Here is a 23,954-nt window from a genome sequence, read left to right as displayed (position 1 = left end):
TCCAGCCTCTCAGCTGCAGTTGAAGAGACATTCCTGATGCTGTTAAGTTCCTCAATTTTGTCCAGGACATCCCCAACCAGATGAGACATCTTAAAGCTCATATTTTCCACAATATCCTGAATGCCTTGCATAAAAACCTGGTACAGATCAGAAAAAATCTGCTTGATGTCTCAGTGGAAGACAGAGGAGGTCTGTTTGAGGTTCTCCATGTCTCATGCAGTAGATTATGGCACCCCCTAAGAGCCTAACCAGCGAAAGTCGAAGATATGAAGGAATATGTTTACTTAAGCAAGAGTGAGATTGCAGACAATTCCCCAGGGAAAGTAGAAGCAGAAAAGTGAAAGTTTAAAACAAACAATTCAACATGTAAGAAAATGCTAATTGCTTCAAATTTAGTACAAAAATAATAAAGGGAGACAATTATTTACTCTCAGTCTTCCTTAATATTTGGATGGAAAACAAGCCAAAACTTAAAAAGAATTTTTTTAAAAATTAATCCCAAAAATAATGATAAGCACCAAGAGAACCCACCTCTCCTTGTTGTAGAAATCCTCTCTTAGAGTATATATACCTAAAGAAATATAAATTGGGTGATTTAGAAATGGGGTGGCTGGTCTTAATGTCCCTTTAAGGCTACAGCGTGGCTTGGAAAATGGTGACGTCCCAGCCTCAGCAGCTCTTACCAGTCGAGAGTGAACCCTGTTTACAATCTTCTGGCTGCAAGCCACCGTCCTGGAGGGCAAATTCCAGCCATTTTCCTCTCCCAGTAAAACGCTCCTGGGCTTCAGGAAAAACCTGCCTGAGCCCAAAAGAACCTGCCACGTTGTCAGTTCTGCCTGCGGAGCCTGCGAGCACAGCTGTTCAGTCCACCATGTCCCCACTGGAAGTCCCGCCTCAGGACTCTTAATTATATCTTGAGGGATTGGATAAAAGTGAGATGAGTTGATGAAAGGACTTGTTTGACATCTCCAGTGGGGAAACAGTATTTACAACAATCTTTTTGCTGAACCTAAGGTGTGAAGCAAAGAGCTTCCACGACTGCTCTCATTGTTGTCTCTTTTCTCTTACTCTGGGTGAACTGAATAGGTAGCTATTGAGACCAAACTTACTGCTTCATGAGCTCTTGAGTATTCTGAGGATCCTTACTTTGAGTTTGAGAAATGCTGGTACTTGTAGGTATACACTTGGATGAAGCCCAAAGAATCCAGACAGAGGTGCAGACAGTCCAGGGGAGGTGTGAAGAACCTTTTAGTTTCATTGTTAAAAATAAATTCACCTTTCTCAAAGTTTCATTGTATTATTTTCATTGTTCATTTGTGTTCATTGGTGTTTGGACTTTGAGGGGAGGTGTGTCCATTAAGATTACACTAAAGGGAAGTGTGATGGCAAAAACTTTTAGGAAGCCCTGTTTTAAGGCAAACAGAAAGTCTACCCTTCCATCCTTAAGAACAGTAGTTTTGAAACTATTTAAAGAAATTATTTTAACTGCCTTTCAGTTTTTGTGTATATGCGTATGTGTGAGAGATGCATTCAAAACAATAAAACTAAGAGATTCCAAGTCCATAAAAACACTGGACAAAAAGCATCTTTTGACTAAAAATATAGTATCATTGTCAGTCAAACTTCAAAGAGGGGCTGCCTTATATTGGAATATCATACAGAAAAGACACTGTAGCTCACCAATCAGCAGTCTTGGACAGGATTGGATGCATTGTGATGGCCCTTATGACTTTCAGGCCTTCAGTGGTAAGTACCAACATGTACTCTCAGAGGTGATTAGTCAGTAAGTGTAATTCTTTTTTAAAACTTTGGGTAATAAAGCTTCAAATGGCAACACGATTGAGAATTCTAGATGCCAAATAGTGAATTAATCGAGACTTCCACGTCATTTTCAAGGGCCACACCTCATAAGTAAGTAAAGTTTATTGTTGTAACCACAGGTCATAACATAGGAATGCAATAAAATACAATAAAGTATAATAACAATAAAATAGTGAAATTATAAAATATAACTCATTATAATTAAGCAGGGAGATTGGTAAAGGAGGAACTGCTAAAACTAACCTATATCTGTCAGAAATAGCTGCTGTTGGCAAACAGCTGAAGCTTGTGAAACACACTGCAGGAGCTATTAAGATCCAATATAGAAAGGGTGCTTCAGATCTAGCGTGGTCATACTCACTGTGAAAGAAAGGTCCCCTGTGCAAGCACCGAGTCATGTCTGACCCTTTGGGGGAATGCTGCTTTCGCAACGTTTTCTTGGCAGACTATAGCGGGGTGGTTTGCCATTGCCTTCCCCAGTCATCACCTTCCCCAGCAAGCTGGGAACTCATTTTACTGACCTCAGAAGGATGGAAGGCTGAGTCGACCTGAGCCAGCTACCCGAGAGAGAGTCCAGCTTCTGCTGGGATCGAACTCAGGTCGTGGGGAGAGTTTCGGTTGCAATACCGCCGCCTACCACTCTGCGCCACATGAGGCTGTTCCATACTCACTGTAGCAGTTCCTTAAAGCATCACTTCTCTCTGGTCTCACAAGGTAGCCTTGCAGCCCCAGAAAAACAGATGTTTGGGTTAAGAAAGGATGGCGGAGGTCTTTCATCTTTCTTTGGTTTGGTAGCATTTAAAAGTGTGGGAAGTTGCTTCAGTGGAAATTAATACAATGTTAACAAAGGCCTTTGAAGAATTCTACAGTTAAGAATAGATTTAATCATATATGGTCATGATTTCTTACAGTTTTTTTTAACAGATTATGATGTTTCTCTGCACAAATGTTACATTTTTAAGAGTTACTGAATATGGGTGTTTAAAACATTTGTATTTTTCCTTGAGATCACATATGTATTCATACACATATACAGACATGGAACTTTTTTTGTTCCTTTCTGTTTTTATCTTCCTTTTTAATTCTTTGGGTTTTCTGTTTTGATGTTTCTCTGTGCAACTTTTTTAAAAATTAGAGAGTTATGATAAGTTGAGAATTCATTTCCTTTGAGACTAATAATTTATCATATTGACAGTATGAATTTATGTACCATATCAAGCCAGTGTACCAGTAGCAATTTATGTACCATATCGGTGTAGTGGTTAAGATGTTGGACTAGGAGTAGGGAGTCCCAGGTTTTAGTCCACCCTCAGCCATGGAAGCTGGCTGGGTGATGTTGTGCCAGTCACTCTCTTTCAGCCAAACCTACTTCACAGAGTTGTTGTTATGGGGAAATAATAGGAGGGAACACAATGTACAACACCTTGAACTCCTGTACAAAAGGCGAGATACAAATCTAATAAATAAAGAATGAATTTAACAAACAACTGAAAGGGAAGAAAACGCTTCTGGCTTTTTAGCTCTGCAATCGTACCTAATCTTTCCTACATCCCAATTTAGCTAAATGATAATAATGAAAGGAATCTCAGTAAAACAATTCAAAAATGCCAATGGGTGTCATTAATCAGAATTCTCAACAGTCAGTGCCTGATTACATTCAGCGTAATCAGTTCTAATGTGTAGTCTCGCTCAAAGACAGCTGATGGAGAAACAGATTCAGCAAAAAAAATGCTTGAAATAATACGTTGATCATGACATAAATGTTTATAGACATTGTTGCTCCATTTATTCAGATGCAAAGTATTAACTTACGATAGGAATGTATACACACATATATAGTTTGTTGGGGATTGGGAAAAAATAATGTTCCATGTAGCTGATGAAGTGGACTATAGTCCTCATCATTCTTTGTCAGTTTTCCTGTAACAGACCCAACTACCCTGCTGAAAAGACACCTACACTTCCAGAAACACATTCCGCAGTAATAGATATGAGAAGGAAAATGGGATTTTGAAATACAGTTTTATCCTATGAAAAGGGAACTTTCAAAAATTCATGCAGATCATACTTTTCATGTTATCTTTTAAAAGAGAAATTGTCATGCATGGTTATTTTCACATTACAGTATGTTTCTGAAATAACTAATTAATTTCAAAAGCACAGCATGAAAATCAATGCTTAGTCAGAAAGAATACAGCTGCAAGAAAAAATTATTGCTTATTATTAAAGGCTGTAGAAATGTATTGTTAATTAAACGACATTGGTGATTTGTCCTTGGTGGTTCCACCTTTTTGATACCAAATACATCTTTTAATGGCATTAAAGAGGTTAGTTTTTAGCCTGATTTACTACTTCAGTGAGAGCTAAGTCCAATTGTTACTCCAGCTTTCTGTGACTTGACTTGGAGATGAACTTGTGTGATTGCTGACCTACATGGTACCTTTTTGTCATTATATTCTAATGCTGACATTCTTGTCTTTATGTCTATGCATTCTTCAGCTTTGAGGATAACAGACCCTTCATCAAGTAAGAATGACCTGAATGACTGATAAATTCTATTTATCAGCATGTTCCCATGAACTGGCTGCCAGATCAGTATTTAAAAATCATTACAGCTTCTGTCATTCACCTTTGAGAGGCAGAAGAGCAAACTGTGAGGGAAAAACTGTAAGGCCTAAAGTTTTATGCTGTATCTATCTTGATTGGCAATTACTTGGACATCTTATACTGTACTATTTATTTGAGGTACCTTCTCCATTATATCCTGAGCATAATAATGTGTTTAGTTTGTAGTGGCTGATGAAGTTGATTGGTAGGATTTTTTTTTAATGCAGGAGTCCTAATGCTCTTTATTTAATATAACAAAAGGATCCTGAACTGACAATTTGAGGATATATGAAACAATAAAAGTATTTAGATTCCTTATTTACATTTTTGAAAAATGAAGATTTCCAATAATACCCTTGTGCTTAAAACAGCTGAATGTTAAGAGAAACGGCAAAATATTAATTATGGGCCTTAGATAATGCACCATTCCCCCCACCCCCCAAATCCTGTGCTATTATTATTGCAAGTGCTGCTACTTTACAGTGGACTTTCAGTTTGTTCTTCTGGTGAAGAGTCGTTTATGTTCATTTATTTTGTCTCATTCTCATCTTTGTCATTCTTTTACAAGATTATGAAATGCAATCTATTTAATGGGTTGTGATTACTACATAGAGTCCAAATCATAATTATGTATTATTGTTAGCCAGTGTTAAAATGTACCACTTTATAATAAAATACTATCAGCTGCACCTTTTGCATGCATCAGTTTTACACAAAGACACACAATACGGAGAAAATCTTTTATAACATACTTCCTGCTTGCTGTACATCTGTTACTGATTTGCTTATATGCTTCCTAAATTAATCATCCTTCCTTCCTGGATTAAGAGGAAGATTTTCTATTATATATATTTAGGAACAATAACAGCCTCAAAGAAAAAAACTTCATAAGAGTTGTTGAACATTTATAGTGCTTTTTGATAGTGGAGGAATTGATAAACTATTAGAAGTTCTGGTGGATCTTAATTCCAACAGCAGATTTTCCTCTCTGGAGGTGGTTGCCTCAATATGCCAGCACAAGCCTCAACCACTACCATTATTCCAGTGGTAGTTGACTAAATGGAGTATGTTTAGGTTAGAACCATGGATACTATGTCAGTGGAAATGAAAAAAAAAATGAATGGGGAAAGGGCAGCAAAAGGAAAGTGCTACTTCCTCATCTTCTACCTTGGCTAATCTAGGTAGTCCTCGGAAGTGCTCATTTCTCTGCCAAGGATTGTCTTCCAATAGGATTGTTGCGACAAGATCCTTAAGATATAGACTGAGTTAACAATTCTTATAATAGCTCTATTGCATTATTGCCCTTATATTGTAGAGGAAAATCTAAGGCTGAAAGAAAGTACTTGTCTAATCCTGGAAGCTTCATTGTGGTTCCCTGGACACATTTCTTGGTCCTGCCAAACACTCTGCCCCATTTGACTGTTTATATGTAGTTTTAGTGTCTGGCCAGGAAACTGGCTTACAAAGCCTATGGAAAGATCTCCAACATTATCTTTATTTCAAAAGAATGTCTCTGGGACCCATATGGCTTTATTAGAAAATAAAAATGAGGACTGAGGGTAGCACTGTCACCAGTTTAGCTTCTAGATGTGTAAATGCTTTGAAAATGGCTGTGCCCACTCTAGCAGTCATTCTGTGAATGGATAAGCCCAACTTGTAGTCTTCCTGTGAAAGGGTCCATTACATGCTCTCGAAGTACCACATGTTCCCACCAACACAAAAATGTATGGAGTCTTGACCCAAGTCAACTTCTGAATTCATAATAAGATTGTGATATGCACTAGAAACTTCCTGATTCACAATTCATTTTCTTAGCAAATGTACTATATGACCTATCTGACCTCGGTTGAGTTCAAAAAGCTATGCAAGGTTGGATTTGGCTAGTACTTAGAGGACAGACAACCAGGTCTCTCAGAATTAATAATAATAATAAGAATAATAATAATAATAATAATAAGAAGAAGAAGAAGAAGAAGCAATGTCAAGCAATTCTGTACTGTAGCCAAGAAAACTACATGAAGATGTTCATGAAGTCACCCAAAGTGACTTCACTCAAAAAAGATTTTATATTTTTATAGATAATTCTTATCTCTCCTAAAATAAAGTTTGACAGTTTAAAAAAAAACTGTAATGTTTAGAAAAATAATCAAAATGAGATTACAGGAGTTGTCTTATTGTATCATTATTTTCCATGTATCCTTTTTAAAGGAAACTCTGAATAATATTAATCTTCACTATTATAGCACCATGTCGATGCACTACATAGCCTCTCCTAATTCATTCTAGTTCACTATAAATTATTATACTTGTTCATTCTTTTTAAATTTCCTGTGCATTTATCCTTTTTACTAATATATCAAAATCACTTTAAATGATCAGCCATCTTAACCCTTAGAATATATACATTATTTTGTTGTTTTGTATTACCTAAAACTCAGCTAGATCAGATTAGTACTTTATTTCAGTCATTGACCAGCCTTAAATAACATAAAGCATAGAAACAAAATCAAATAAAATTAAAAGATAAATATGATAAATAAATGGAATAGCAAAAGATAAATTGAACATAGCCACAATAGGTGAAACTTTCTTAGTTCAAATAAGCCACTTAGAACATTGAGGTTATTAGTAGTAAATCTTCAGTGAAGATATGTCAACCATTTGAGGTCAGCCAGGTAAGAAACAGACACCACATGGATTCCCAGAATGTTACATTATTTTTGTGGGGTATATCAACAGAATCTTGAAAGTCTCTCCAGGCTTCTCTCTGTCCCTTCTTATACTAAGCAAACTAAGGTAGAGTTCTTTTGAGTTTCTTTCTCATACTTCCTTCTATCTCTAGACTGTATAATCTCTTCTCCAAGTCCCTCCCATAATGGCTTCCTTTTCCTTCCCCCCTTAGTGGCTCTTTCATATCTTCCACAAGGTCAGCTCTGTGTTCTTTTACAAGAGACCATCATAAATTATAGCTAGAAACAGATATAGGGTTAACAGTTATTGTTATTATTAAACTTTAAGCAATTTTAATCAAATCAAAATATTCCTAGTGAGATCCTGCCAAATCTTGCTGGCCACTAAACAGAAGTTGACAACATCATAAGAAAATGCATCACTCTGGTCAGCTAAAAGATAATTAATATAAAAAGAATCAGTACAGCCTGGGTACTAAGTTAATAAAGGTGTAAGAAATTTGCACCACAGATGCATGAGGTGTTTCAATGGCTTCTGGCTTACAGTAACAAAGGCATTCATTGTATGAGTTTTTCTGAAATTGCCCTTCCAGAGACTGTAGTTTGCAGGGTATTACATTGTGCAAAACTCAATTATTTCGTAGTTAATAAGTAGTAGTGATGACCAAAAAGTATCACACTGATTGCCTCCTCCTTTTCCCCACTAGAGCCAGTTTGGTCTAGTGGTTAAGGTGCTGGGCTAGAAACCAGGAGACTGAGAGTTCTAGTCCTGCCTTAGGCATGAAAGCCGGCTGAGTGACCTTGGGCCAGTCACTCTCCCTCAGCCCAACTCACCTCACAGGGTTGCTGTTGTGGGGAAAATAGGAGGAAGAAGGAGTATTACGTATGTTCCCCTCCTTGAGTTATTTGTAAAAAATAATAAAGGCAGGATAAAAAAAATATGCATACTGACAGTGGAGCAAAACATTACCATTTATGCAATCCAATGTGTCACCAAGGAGATAAAATATAAGATAATAGAAGTGATTTCTAACTTCTAACGGGAAACCAGTTTGAAGGTTCATTCAAATATCCCCTCTAACTGCAGCTGGAAAATGCCTTACTAACCATTCTTTAAGGACATGTCCATGTGACACAGCTTTCATCTCATCCCCAGTCCATAGCTGAACTAAGAGATAATCTGCAGATCAACTGTGCAGTAAATGGGGCTTCCCAACAAAGCTGGAGAAAGCAGGAAGCCTCCATCCATCCCATGGATGCGGTTCTGACAAATGGCCAAACCTCTGGGTCTAGCCATTTGTCAAAACTCACATCCTCTGCTGACCCCAGTTCACATTAGGGAAAGCAGTTGGTGATGTCGCTCCCCAGCAGGTAATCCACTGATCACTTTCCTTAATTTATTCCTGTTAAAGCTAAAGAGGCAGAAAGATGTAGACTGTTGGGACAGGGCAAATGATGCTGGTATATTTTTGTACCATCTCATGGACTGAAGAAAAGCATGTTAAACTGGCTGTCTCCATATGCCTTGAGAGTGAAACCAATTACCCAGAGAGTGGGTAGGTTCCCCATCAGTAGATGGGTTTGAGTCAGGGTTTCTCAACCAGGAGAGGTCACTAGGGGTTCCCTGGGTGATCACAATTTATTTATTTCAAATTCGGGCAACTTCACATTAAAGAGGTAAATTTCATTCTTTATTTTTAGTTTAAGAACACTGTTAATGCATACAGCATATACAGGCCTATACATGAAACAAATATAATCATTTTGTAACTTGTGGCCTATATTTGAGCCTGAATTTTCAGGGGTTCCCCTTGGCCTGAAAAATATTTCAAGGGTTCCTCCAGGGTCAAAAAGTTGAGAAAGGCTGGTTTAAGTGAAGCCTAGCCAGAAGGGGATTAAGTCTGGATTCCTGCACTGGACTGGATTATCTAAATGGACCCTTCCAATTCTGATTTTGTGAAGAAGAAAAAAGCCAAACTTGTTACAACAGGAACACAAATAGCCAACAAACAAAATCATCTATTCAGATTTAAACCCTTATGCACAGATGATTATTCTGGGTAAAATACATATGCTGTCGGACGACTGGTGCTGCTGCTTCATTGCACTATTTCTCAGGTTTGCAACAAAGGACTACAGTCAGTCAGTACACCTTTTTCCTCCAGGATATAGGTTTCACATTTTCTGTAGGTCTTCTTGCAGATACTGTTTCTTCTTTATAAAATAGTCTGAGCTTTCATTTACAATAAGCATTAATTTACAGTCGTTACATAATGTACAGTCCTTTGTCTGTTCTTTCCTACTAGAAACCTCACACATCAGATAACTACTATTTCTGTTCTTTCTTCTCCATATAAGACATGAGCTTCTCTTTTTCCTATTCACCAGTTATAATCAGATTTTAGTACATTTCTCTTCCTTTGAGTCAAAAAATATATGAAATTCATGAAAGGTTTAAAAAAGGTAAATAAAACCAAAATCAAAAATTTCCATAACCTAATTATGAGATGGCAAAGTAGAGAACTCTAATAGCATCTTGGGTTTATCCTGTCCAAATAAATGGTTACAACTTCTGTCAACACAAAATAGTCTCTGAAAAATGCAGCTCTGGATCACTTTGCCTAAGCTCCATTACTGAAGAGAAGGAATGGTTGGATATTTTCATTATTTGGTAGCACTAACCTGATCTAGGAAGTCTGATTGGTTAGCACGCTTATCTTTCTTGATCCTGTTTCTGAAAATTCTGTGAATGTGGGAGCTTCTACTTCTCTAGAACAAACTGCAACTGTCTTATATTCCATGCAATTGTGCCACTTCGGGCTTTGATAAGATCAAGATATCTGACTTCATTTCTCTGTGATTCTGTTTCTGACCATCTTTTTTTTTTTGGAGGGGAGTGCTTCATACCACATTGCAGCACAACAGCATGACAAATTCTGTCAACATAAAGAATTAATATCTGTAATATTGTACATCTCTCTCTGCAAAGAATGGGTTAAATATAGTGGGCATGCTGTGCGAATGTAGTAACCAGCTGTCTTGTATGAAGTCTACTATTGCCTTTGGCTCTGAGTCAGCAGAAGTAATATGTTGAAAAAAAGTGATCAGAAATAGTCTTTGAGGCAGGCACTTCTGCTTCATTTATTCTAAAAGTCAAATTAAGTCTGAATCAGAGAATGTTACTGATTATCAAGAGAAAATATCTGCTACTACAGCTGTTTTCCATGGATAATATGCAATAGAAGGTTTATATCTTACAGTCTGGAGAAGCCCCTAGCATCTTGTTGGTAACTAGTCCAAATCTTTGCAATTATATCAGGGGAATGAATGACCTGAGATCTGCATATAGCTGGAATTATTCCAGTCCATAAAAATATTGAGAATCATTTACTTCTCTGTACTGGTCTAAGACCGCAATAAAATATTGATTGATTGCATTTACTTTTCACTATGTGCAAGGCACTATTTCTAAATTTGAGCACATTGTGTCCATGACTATTAGTCCAGCTCCTACATGACCTTGAAAAAATACACCCTTGCCTTTTCCATTATCCATTAGATACTAGCAATGTGATCTCAAGTGTCTCTGCCTTTTCCGAATCCAGCTTGTGCATCTATCATTTCTCAGTCCACATATTGATAACATTTGGATTGAAAAATATTGAGCATTATCTTGCTAGCATGTGAGCTAAGTGCAATAAGTGCTTGATAGTTTGAGCATTCTTTAGTACCGCCCTTTTTTTTGGTATTGGAATATAAATTGATCTTTCCAAGTCCCTCTGTCTTTTCCATACCTGCCTACAAACCACAAGTAAAATTTCAACTTCATCATACTGTAAGATTTTTCAAAGTTCTGCTAATATTTCATCAGTTCTTGCAGTCTTGTTAGCAATGTTTTCTCAGGCTCAATTCACTTTCTAGACTGTCTTCCTCTAGAGTGTCTGGGTCTAGTTCAGTGATCATGCTTTCATATGTATTCTTGACTTGGAAATTTGTTCTGTATAGTTCTTCTGTATTTTTATAGCATTTCCTCTTTAAATCTTTTTTTTCCAGTAGATCTTTGCCTTTGTTTTTTAATGTGTCTATCTTTGGATAAAAGTTACCCTCCATTTCTGTACTTCACACAAATCAATCTCTTGTCTTTCCCATTCAATTGTTATCCTTAGTTTCCTTGCCCTACTGATTTATATATAATTTATTGCCTTATCTTGCTGTTCTCAGAAACTCTGCATTTAGTCAGGTAAATTTTCCTGTTGTTTGTTGCCTTTTGCTTTCTCCTGTTCTTCAGCTATTTTCAGAAGATCAGCTGACAGCTGTTTCACCTTCTTTTTTCCTTTCTATTTTGGAATATTTTGTTTGCTTTATCTTTAACGATGTCATGAATTTTAGAGCAGAGTTTTTTAGGCACCCTATTCATCAAATTAAATAAATCTATTCATATCTACTATATAATCATATGAAATACTCCTGAGGTCATATTAGGTTTGTCTGATTACTTGGTTTTTGTTTAATGTCAATTCTGCAAGAAGTTCATGATCCAAGCTGCAGTCAGTTTGCTAACTTAGTACAGTTTCTCGATCTTGATTTGCAGTGCATATAATGAATTCATTTTGGTGTTGTCCATATGGTGATGTCCATGTTTAGCGTCATCTTTTAGGTTGTTGGAAGAAGGCATTTGTTATAATAATGCTGTATTTTCTAGGCAGAATTCCATTAATATACCTCCTTCATTTTGTACACCATGGCCAAATATTTTACTTATTATTTGATTTCCAACTTTAGCATTCTAGTCTCCTGTAATTTTTTATGTTCTGTTGAAATCTTCACCTTCCACTTCCTCTGTATCTGTGGGTACAGCATAGATTTAGATCACTGTAATACTGATTGGCTTGAACTGAATTGAACTGAGATCATTCTATCATTTTGCAGAGTTGTATCCAAGCACTGACTTGACACCCTTTTTTAAAATAATGACGGCTGTTTTATTTCTTCTATGATTTTCTTGTCTGAGGTAGATTTGATGTACTTCGTATGGAAAGTGACTCGTTCCAGTACATTTCAGTTCACTGATTCCCAAAATATCAAACTTCAGTTTTGGCATTTCTTCTTTAATAGCTTGAAGTTTGTCTCAATTCATGGTTTTGACATTCCATGTACCAATGGTATAAATAACTTTGCAGCACTGGAATTTTCTTTTTCTTTGGTCACATCAGCAGCTAGGTATCTTTTCAGGTTTAATCCAGCCACATCATAAGGAACAATGCCACTCTCATACTTGCCCTCTCCTCTTTCCCAGTAGCTCTCTGGAAACTTTCTGTCCTTGGGGATTCCTCTTCCAGTATCTTGTTGACATTGACCTGATTGTCAAATATATGTTTGTTTTCTTGGCAGATTACTAGAGTGGATTACTATTCCCTCTTCCAGTGGATCATATTTACTCTGATCCCTTGCCTGATTTGCCCGTTATGAGTAAGCCTTCTGGGAGTATACAGTCCCAGTAGTATAGCTCATGGCCTCATTGGATGTGCAAGCCCTTTTACCGCTGCAAAGCAACAATCTGTTAAGAGGGCCACCTTGTATAGGCCTCAAAATTCTTTGCAGGCTTCTTTGTTCTTTGATGAAAGCAAGAACTCCCACAGATCAAGTTTTTCTTGGGCACAAAATACTCATCCCATTGTCTGAAGACAAAGATATAATTACCCTTATTTGCAGTAGCAACATGGATGGAAGGTTTTTAAAAATTGCAATGTCTGTGGCCCCATGGTATAACTGAAAGCACGTGTCTGGATTTTCCTTTCCTTTCCTATAGTAATTTTATAGCAGGAAAACCTCTGTTTCTAGCTGAGCTTTCCAACAAGTTTCCTAAAATCAAAAGCTTCTGGGGGGGGAAATTCTACAATCAGGCCTCAGATCTGCAGGATTTAGAAACAGAAATTTCCAAAGCTATTGGATGATTCAGACTTTCTGACACCCATTAGTTTTTAATAAAATGACTTGAGACATTCCATTAAGAAGCACTAACTTAGCTTATTTAAGGTATGTACATGGCTTTATAGTCCTTTGCCAATTTTTCTAGTAGAAATTTCATTCCTGCTGTTGCTTTTTAATGGGTTCCTTCTTTCCTTATAATTTCCTTATCTCTGTTTGGCATATTCACTGCTTAGAATCTCATTTCACTACAGACATGAAGTTGGGGAAGAGCCAGGAGTTATAATCTCAACACAACCACACACACACACACACACACAGAGAGAGAAGGGTATATGCAGAATAGGACATTAGATTTCCTATGAGAAAATTTAGAGATCGATTCCATCTTCATATTAATATTCTCAGGCTTACAGTTTGTAGTACTAGAAAAACTTCTCCTGGCCCATGAAAACTATTGAGACAGCAGGCTAATGCTTTGTGTGTGTGTGTGTGTGTGTGTGTGTGTCAGAAGCACCTACCAAGGCACTTCTGTATTGAAAGGATTTGCTGGTGACATCACTGTTGCCTGGGGGATGCCCAAGGGAGCTCCTTTCATGTCCCTGTTATTTTTCCCACTGAAGTGGTACCTAATTATCTACTTGCATCTGCATGCTTTTGAACTGCTAGGTTAGCAGGAGCTGGGACAAGTTGATGGGAGCTCACTCCGTCACACGGCTCGCACTCTCGGGTTTCGAACTGCCAAGGTGCCGACCTTAATGGTCCTCCGACTCAGCGTATTAACCACTGAGCCACCGCAGCCCCTAGGATAATGCTAAAAATACAGATTTTTTTTCTTTACTTCCCATGGTATTTCAGGATAACTATTCCTTGAATAATCAAATATTCCTTGATAATCTCCTTATATTTGTCCTCAACCTCCAAACAGAAAATGAAATTATCTTCCATTTTATTTTGCTGCAGGGCTTAATTCATTTAATGCATTTTAGAAATATATAAGGCTCTCATATATGGGCTGCAAAAATCTGAACGATCACTCGTTGGCAGCACATAAGCACAGATGGCATCTAATGATCATCCAAACTTTTGCAGTCCTCAATATATTATTAGTTCTATTATTGTTCCACGTAATTTTCAAACTGCACGTGTCTATGACAGATCCTGTAGCTGCTGATTCTTGTATCTGAATTCCCTCACTGTTACTTTGTTATCTATGAACAGTATAAATTTTAAATCGCCCTTCCTGCTTCTGCAGTCCTATTGCTCCTGTAGTTTTCCTTTCTAATTCAATGAAAATGTTGAATAAAACTTTGGTCATAAAGAAACATATTTCAGGTGTTTAAGTTGAACAGCAATTGTTACTTTATAGTCAGGTCTCTGCTATTCTGAGGTTTCTTAGGAAAATACCAAAGTTTGGTCCATAGAGTGTTAAATACACTAATTCACCTGGGAACACAGTGAAGTAGAGACTGGAGCACTCTATTTCTGGTGGTTTAACTACTTTTAGGCTCCATACCCCTACTGCTAATACGGGAATGCTTTGTATGCTCACTCAGTTGACCTACTGTAGGCTTGAAGCATTCTCCTACACACAGAATGGAACAGTCCTTGATCAGACTAATTCACCATTTGCATACTGCACCCCCCTGTGGTAAAACACTCTTGCAAATTATCAGATTAATCTGGCCAAAATAGGTACTATGTGCCAAGTCATATAACATGTTGTAACCAAGATTCCACCACCACGGAGAACGATAGTTCATCTCCCACTACTACTTTTCTGTCACCATTACTTTTCTGACCCTTTTCACTCCCTTTAGAGACAAATTTTCTAGAGAACTGGAGTGGGTGCACTCTTAGGGGCCCAATCTATCTAAATTCTTCCTAAACATATTGGGAGGCCTTTTAAGTAGCTCCCTAGAAATACTTCCTTTGATTTTTGTAAGGATAAACACTGATTGCTTGTTTATTTATGTGTTTATTTTAAAAACCCGAAGTGTTAACAATAAATAGACAAGTATGCAGTTCAACAGGACATAGGCAGAATAGAAATAGAATAAAGACAATCCAGCCCCTCTCCAAATATTAGTAGAGGTAATGGCTATGGAAGGCAATCATACAAAGCCAACTGTTTCAAAGATGCCTAAACACAGGGCCTAGCATCATGGAGGGAAAGTCATTTCAGAGAGCAGGTGCCATGCAGAAAAGCTTGTCTCCTTATCTCCACCAACTGTCAAGCTGCAGGTTGCAGAGCGGAGGACAGGACTTCACTGGAGGATTGTATTGTTGGTACCTGGGAGGTAAATTTAATTGAAGACAACTGTTCTAGTTTAGTAATACCAGCTCTCTGAATGAGAGCCAGACTGGCAACCAGTGCAGATATTTAATACATGCATGATAAAGTATCTTAGTCAGGACCCTAGTGAGGCATTCTGTAGCTTTTATTGTAGCTTGCAGAATTCTATGAAGGGAAGCCCTAGAAAGTAGATTGTACTAATCAGTTTTGAAGTTATTGATGCCTGAATCAATGTAGCCAAGCTATCCTTATTCAGCAATGGACTCCACAGAAGTCACCTGCTCCAGCAGCAATGATAGATCTAGGAGGCCCTGTAGAAAAAAACCTGTTCTTTCAGGGGACTACTACTCCATCCAGAATAGGGAATGCCTTTAATTTCTATACCCAGGAACCACAGGCCCACAATGCTTTTGTCCTATTGAATTCAGCTTCAGCTCCTTGGCCCTCATCTGTTTTCCACTACTGTATTCGAGCAGCAATTTAAGACATGCATGGCCTGTCCTGATTCTGAATTCACCAAGATATAGAGCTGCGATGACACTTCACCCCAAATCTTCTCATGACTGTATTAAGCAACTTCATAGATATTATAGATGGCACTGTAGACAACTTGGTAACTTGAGGCATTCTGCAGTAAGACTGTCAGGGGGCCAAACTACAGTATTGCATCTCAGTGCTTTGCTCCAGAAGAGGTGCAGGGCTGGGAGTACGTAACAGCACTCCCAGTCCCTAATCCACAGAGCCAGTACATGATACTGAAGTCAGTGATATTGAAAGTAGCAGAGAGATCCCATGAGAGAACAGATTGAAAGCATTCTCAGAATGGAAAAGGGTGGTGATAAGGGATGAATCCTGCATCGCAACATCACAATGCAAACTTTGCCCATTACATACTGGTGTGTATGGTTACACTGGTATGTAACATCATGACACAAGAACAAAAGGGCAGATGTTATATTGTAACATCATGACACATGTTTTGTCATTTTGGGACCATGGATACCTATGTCCATACCGATTGTGTTCTTCTCATGGAAAAGTCATCCATCACGGCAGCCAAGGCAGATTCTCTTATAATTAGGCCAGAACCCAGACTGAAGTGGATCTACATAATCAATACTTGGTTTTTAATAGTTACACTATTTTGGAATTTCTTCTTTTAAAAAACAAGCCATGCATACAACAAAACAATTGGACAGAATTTCTTTTGAAAGCTGGCTAGATTGCATTTAAATTTTGGTTCAGGTGATTTAATATACAATTGATTTGAAAATATAATTTACAAAGATTTTGGAGCCAGGTAATTGCAGAAAATATGCAAAATATATAAAGCCATCTGCTGGTATTCCACCATAAACAACTCTTTTAAAATAATAGGACTATTGTTCTCTTAACTGTCCTTGTTTTTTTGTTTTATTTCCAGAATGGTTTACATAGGATCAGTATTATGAAGCTTTAAAAATTAGGCATGGAAGGGATGGAGGCAAATTTAAAATATTTTATATTTTCCTTTACAGTGTCATATATCCCTATATTTTATTTCATCTGCACTGCTCTACTCAAAAACATTTGCTACAAGCTTGTTTTTCTAGAGAGGCATTTTCATGTTCATGACATTTTCATCTATATATTTTCTTCAGATTATGAATTTGATAATAAACTGCATTGAATTCCTGAAATTCATTTCTCACAAATATTCGCGTTCTGCCTTTCTTTTCATCAAAGAATAATCTAAAATACTGTTGTGTTCATTGAATTGTTTTCTTTATCAGTCAAATACACTTCTTTTCTGTCCTTTCTTTTTTTTTCTTTCTTTCTTCCTTTCTTCCTTCTTTCCTTGACAGGTCATGGGTTATAGGTGCAATAGCTCTGCTCTGCCTATTGGGACTCACCTGGGCCTTTGGACTTATGTATATTAATGAAAGCACGGTGATCATGGCGTACCTCTTCACCATTTTCAATTCTCTGCAGGGAATGTTTATATTCATTTTCCATTGTGTTCTCCAAAAAAAGGTAAGGATGATGAGATGTTGATATTGATGGTGGTGGTGGTGGTGGTGGTGGTGGTGATGGATATTGTAAAGAGAGGCAAATCAGGTGCTTAATAGCCTAATAATTACACCAACTTTTTATATACAGTGTCTTATATTTTGCATTTGTTGTGGCTTGGTTTTGAACTGGATTACCTGATAATTAACAGAATGTATCTGGACCTATGATAAAAATGAGTAGCTATCAGTGAGCATTGAGTAGTGCATGAACTGTATATGATTTAGGAATATGGCATTTTTTAAAAAAAATCATCCCTCTGAATTTCTTTCTGAATATTACTATTCTGGTTGATTTTACCTTGGCAGCAGAGTGGCACTAACTCAAATCCATGACTTTTCAGGAGGCAGGGTGTTGATCTGGCTTTTGTAGTAAAGATTCTTGAGGAATTTGCTTTTGGCAGATATTAATACAAGCTGGGTTCATCTGCTCCACCTAGATAAATGTACAGGTGGGGATTTTGTTATCCATCAAAGAGCATAATTTTCAGTTTCAGTTTATTTCTATCAAAGATAAGCCAAAAGATAATACATTTCATTGAACATAATATTGGTGTATGTTCAAATATAGAACTTGGGGTGAAAAATGTGTTTTGAACTATGTGTTTTGAAATTATATGTGTGTGGGTGTGTATGTGTATATACACACACACACACACATACACACATTAATCAGCATAAAAACACATGCAAAAAGAATAAAGGTTGGTTTGTACTAAGTAGTCTGTAGCAGTTTTCTGTAAAATTGTAGGTCCATCTCTTATCCAGGTATAGGTATATATCCAACATAAAATTATAGGCCAGACAGTTTTAACATGCCCTGGATAAATTGGCATAATGCAATGAAGTAATTTTTATTAATAACAAAAGTAAGAATATAGAAGGTCAAATCTTGCTAAAGAACAAAGAGAGTTTTTCTAATGTTAATCTTGCCTCATAGCATTTAAAACTGCTTTGAATGTCAACAGACATATAAATGGGTGTGATCTACATAGATTAACTTATCAGTTTGAATTTGAATCAGTTGTTTCCAAGTTGTTTCAGTGATTTGGTGGCCTTTTGTTTTTCCCAAATCAGATCAACTTTGTGATTAGCTTGACTTGGGGAACTGATTTGAAATCTGAATTAAATCTTTTTAGGGATCCATCCTAACAGTTTGAAATGGTTCTGACCCAACCTGCACACATTTAATACCTACCTGGAGAAAATCAAATCAAATCAAATGCTTAGGTTTCAAAAAAGTCTTTGATGAAGTTTTTCACTATGACTCTAGAGTAAATTTAACATAATTGGGATAAAAGGAGAGGTTTAATTTGATTCTTCCAAGGAACTGGACTCAGTGACTTACGGGTTCCTTCTAACTCTTTGATTCATTAAAGTCCTCTAATGGATTGGTAACTTATTAAAGAACAGGGAGCAGAAAGTAAGAATTAATGCATAATTGTCATAAGGTAGAAGTATCCAAAGTGAGGTCTCCTAAGGATTTGTAGTGAAATTGCTTTTTAATATATTCATAAACCACCTGGAATTACAGATGAGCAAGATGGCATACATCTCCAAAATTAATCTTTCCAGACTGGGAAAGGGGACTTTAAAATGGCAAATGCAAATCAGTGTAAGCAAGCAGCAAGTGATGAAATGCCTTCCAGTGCCTTAAAATTCCTGGCATGCATACAGTACAGCAGCGTGGAACCTTTAGAGGATTAGAAGCATTTCTTCAGTGCTTCCTGGAATAGCAATATGACTGCAGAATAATGCATGTTCAGATGGTCATTCCAGGTAGTGAAAAAAAGAAAAAACAAACACATAGAGTGGACATGAGTGAGCAAATTGCGAGTGCAAACAGGAGTTTGGCAAGGAGATTAACAAGGGAGGTCAAGGCAGAGGCCCTTTTGACGTGTTTGCCCTTTCCTTTTTCTTTTGAACTGTCTTCTTCTTTCAGTCCAATCTAGTCTTCATCCAGAGTTTCTGGGAGCTCAATACCACAGCAAGCCAATAGTGAAGATTTCTGTGGGAGTTTGGCTAGGGGGGTTGAGGAGAAGGATCCAAGCAACATGGACAATGACCTGCAAAATATGTGGAATGTATATCTTCTTGCCTGGACTACCTTTGCAGGATTGGAGGTAGAGGAAGAAGAGGAACTGGCTTGGAGGAGAAAGTGAAAGGGCTTGAGGAAAATGTTTCTAGACTGATATGCATAAGAGAAAATAAGAGATTTCTGAACAGGACAGCTGAAGTTCTCTAGAAAGGACAGAGAGGTGAAAATATTACCGGGGGGAAAAAAAACAATGGAAGAGACAAGCATGTGGAAGAAGCAAGAAGATCAGGATGCAATTTGTGCCAGTGGAACTCAGAAACCAGTACCAGGTTCTCCTAAAGGATTATCAACAGCCACCTGAAGAAAGTATGACATAATGCATTTCAGAAGTCCCTGGGCCTTCATGGATAAAAGAAATCCAAGAGGCTCATTGAGAAAGAAAAGGCATCTCATGGTGTTAACCTTTGAAGGTAGACCTGACTAGGAAACCAATACCATGTAGGTCAGTAGTACTTCTATTGTAAAATTTTAGTAGCAGAATCTTGCAAGTCTGAATGCGCTTCCCCTCTCCTTCCCTCTGTCTTCATGTGAACTAAGGAGGGGCTTGTCTGAAACATTTACTCATGTTATATTCTTGGTCCAGGCTCAGGCCTCTTTTATCTGACCTTGGTTGTGGCTCTTCCTCCTGTCCTTCAAGGCCATTTCCTCTGCCCTCTACACATGGTGGCAAGTGATTCCTTATTAAGGGGAACCAATGCTGTGTGCAGACTTAATATGATATTGCAGATGTGCATTGTCTTCCAAGTACTTCTATACAGGATGTAATGGGGAAGTTACCAAGAATATTCAAATGACAACTATCCTTTCTTTCTGATCCACATGAGGACAAATGACATGCCCAGAGGAGACACTGAAAGAATCTCTGGAGGCTATGAGGCCTTGGGCAAGAAGGTTAAGGAACTGGGAGTGCAGATAGCTTTTTTATCAGTCTTTCCAGTTGAGGGTCATTGTGCATGAAAAGAATACTAGATCCTACAAGTCAACAACTGTTTATGCAAATAGGATTGCTGAGAAGGGTTGGATTCTGGGACAGTGGCCTATCCTACCTTCATGAAGGACTTTGAATTGAAACTGAATAAGCAGCCAAAAATTGGAACCAGGAAAACAGAATACAAAGAGAATAAAATAGACATGCCAGGAGATGGCACTCAAAACCTCAAATGTTTCTACCCCAGTGCACAGTGTATGGGGAATATACAGTGAGAACTAAAGATCCTAATTCAGGAAGACAAATACGATATGATAGGCATCATTGAAATTTGGAGGGGTACTCATGATAGGCACACAGCACTGGAATGTTACAATTTATTTAAAAGAAGGAGACTCAATAAAAAGTGTGGGAGTGTTGCACTGCATGTAAAGAAAAAATATATCTGCAGAGAAATTCAGAAACCAGAGCATGGTAATCTTCTTGAAAGTATTTGAGCAAGAATAAAAGTAGAAAGAAACAAAAGTGATACCATGATACCTTTGTGGGGGTTTATTAAAAAATTACCTGGGCAGGCAAAAGATACAGATGAGGTAGTTCAGCAATGGATGACCAATCTTCCGAAGAGGCATAGAATAGTGATAATGGAGGATTACAATTATCTTCTCAACTTCTGGGAATTTATCTCTACCCAGAGATAAATTCTTGTCATCTCTTGCTACCAACCTCATTTGTGAGATGGTGGAAGAAAGAACAAGGGGCTCCACTATCCTGGACTCCATCTTCTCCAACAGGGAGGAATTGGTTGAAGTAGTGAAGGTGACTGGCAGCTTGGGAAAAGTGATAGTGTTACCCTTGGAGTTGTGATATCCAGAGGAGGAGGAGGAACTGGAAAAATCAGATTCTGATGAGATCAGAGGAAATGTGGGTGAGATCCAAGGCCTTGAAATCCTAAAAAAGAAAAGTGTACAAGAAGGATGGGAGATGGAAAATTCTACAAAATGAGATACTGAAGGAGCAATCAGAAACACCCCCATTAGAAGAAAAAAATGGGACAAAAGCTAAAGAGCCCAGTGTGGACACATGCAGAACTCTCTAAAATGTTGGAAAGCAAAAAGGACATGTTTAGCCAATGGAAAGTGGGAAGATTACAAGGTAGTCTATCAGAAAAACTCTAGCCCAGAATAAGCTGAGGCTTGTGAGAGATGCCAGAAATAATAAAAACGGTATGTCAGAAATAAAAGGAAAACCAAAGACAGAGTATGTCCATTGCGAGGAGAAACTGGTGTATTCGGTGGAGCTTGCTCTTGTCATGTCAACCTCTTAACAGGTTGAGTAGTTAAACACAGGATGGTTGAAGAGGGGCTTTCCAGCAAGCCAGAAACATTTAGTCATATTTATTCACTCGTTCTCTGACATCCAGAGTTATTCCTTTAGTATCCACCTGTGTATTCTTTTGCAACAGACTAGCATAGAAACTTGTTTTTCATCAACAGACTATGTAAATAGAAACTGACCCCCGAGTGGCACAAATGAGAAATAAAGGATGACCATCTCCCTGGAGAGGCCAGTCAGCAAGCAGAAAGCATGGCCAGGCCTGGCTCCTGCTGCTTTTCATCTGGTTCATTTCCACTTGACTCAATGGGCAGGGACCAGCTTGACCCTAACAGACACCTTGATTAATCTATTAAGATTTGTATCACTGTTAAATGGTTCATCTCTTCAGGGAGGAGCACATAAGCACTCACTGTTTGATGCCGTGGCTGGGAAAGGGTGGGTGGATGTAGCAAGTTTAGTCTTAACAACATACTTTATGGATGCATTCTGACACCCTGAAAAGGCCCAGTGGCTTCTCAGTCACTTGTTAGTCCCAAGGACTACTACCATAATTATACCTACTCTTATTGCCGCTGCTGCTGCTGCTGCTAATACTAAATGACAGCAACAACAGGTACCTTTTTTGGTTTGTTTTGAATAAGGAATCAACAGTGAAATGTTCAAACTCAAATCAGTTGGCAGCTAAAACAAAAAAATGTGATTAAAAAAACTTGCCTAATTTGAAGAATGGCTAAATGGCAAATGTAGTTTAATATAAACTACAAGTTGTAAAATGAAGTGAACTTTCTATATTTAATAATAATAATTTATTGATTAGCCATTAGGCCATATCAAAATACAAAATATAGAATATATAATAATAAAACCATGTGTTACAAAATAGAGTAAAGGGCATAACTAAATGAAAATGCAAATTGTATTTCTGTGTCACCCCTACAATTTACCCCAACCAGATCCACATATGTTGTTGTCAATTGTACTGTTTTGTTTAGATAAAGGGCCATATTATATGTGATTTTGCGGTTCTGACCACACATGAAATATGTTGTTTTAATGTAAGGATTCCAAGAGGCCGTTCATTTAATGTGCGGTCCAAGATATTGCTCTTTCTTTCTTTCTTTTTCTTTCTTATATAGTTGACATTCAAATAATATTTGTGCTGTGTCCTCTATCTCTGGAGGTCCACAAATGCAAGTACATTCATCATAAGGAACTTGGTTAAACCTTCCATGTTTAACCATTGTGTCCAGCTGCTCCAAGCTTGCTGAGTAATGCTTCTCCTAAGATGCTTGGGCATTTCTGTGTTTAAATATTTTGCAATTTGGAAGATGCATTTATAGCAGCTCATCCATTTCAATGTGCCAGCCTTACCGAGGGTAGCTATATCTTTCTGAACCTCTACACCCAAAATTCTTTGTGCAGCAAACTTTTAACTTGTTTTCCAGAGAGAGCTGGACAAGAAACAGGGAGGCCACAGCTCCTGATATAATTTGTCAGTTGTGCAACCCAAGAGGTTTCTAATTGGGATTTGGTCTGTTCTCTCAGACACAATTTTGGGAGTCTGTCAGTTTCCATAGCATTGATTTTGCACCGATAATTGTATGCCCTGATTGTAGACAAAGAACAACATGTATAAATTCCCAGTTGGCTCTAACTGCAGCAGCTGAGGTCCTCTTATCCACACCCATAATACTTCTCAGACGCTGTGATTGTGTTTGCTCTAGTAATGGCACGTGTTTTAAGCCCCAAACTTCAGCTCCATATAAGAGCATAGGGATAACATTGACTTTGTATACTTTAATATTTGGGGCTAAAGAACCTGGATAACAGTGATTTATTAATTTTAACAATGAATTTGTATATGCCACCTCTGGCTGAGCTTCTTTGAAGATGAGGGAGCCAAGATCCAGTCTCAGAGAAGACTACGTCTAAATAAGGAAAGGGGTTGACCTGCTCTATTGACTCACCATCTAATAGCCATCTATGGCTGTGATGTCATTTTCTGAAAGCCATGGTCTTTGACTTTGATTTATTAATAATCAGAGAATTATTATGGCAATAGTAGCCAAGTCTTCTTAACCTATACAACCCAACTTGTGAATATAATAGCAAAAGCATATTGTCAACATATAGCAAGGTGTTGCAATGTGTGTCAAGTACCGTAGGCAGGTGTACTTCAGGATCCTTCATCAGTCCTGGC

At 37.7% G+C, this 23,954-nt stretch overlaps 1 protein-coding gene across 1 annotated transcript in view; it reads left to right on the top strand.

Moving 5' to 3' along the window:
• Window positions 1-23,954, top strand: part of ADGRL3 (adhesion G protein-coupled receptor L3) — a 575,448-nt gene that overhangs the window by 457,929 nt on the left and 93,565 nt on the right. Inside the window, exon 22 of the mRNA XM_063294636.1 lies at window positions 17,187-17,355. Within this exon, the coding sequence (XP_063150706.1) occupies window positions 17,187-17,355 (169 nt within the window). The remainder of the gene's footprint in view (window positions 1-17,186; window positions 17,356-23,954) is intronic.

This window comes from Candoia aspera, chromosome 2 (genome assembly GCF_035149785.1).
Source record: "Candoia aspera isolate rCanAsp1 chromosome 2, rCanAsp1.hap2, whole genome shotgun sequence".
Classification (NCBI taxonomy): domain Eukaryota; kingdom Metazoa; phylum Chordata; class Lepidosauria; order Squamata; family Boidae; genus Candoia; species Candoia aspera.
This window is presented reverse-complemented; position numbering and strand designations above follow the sequence as displayed.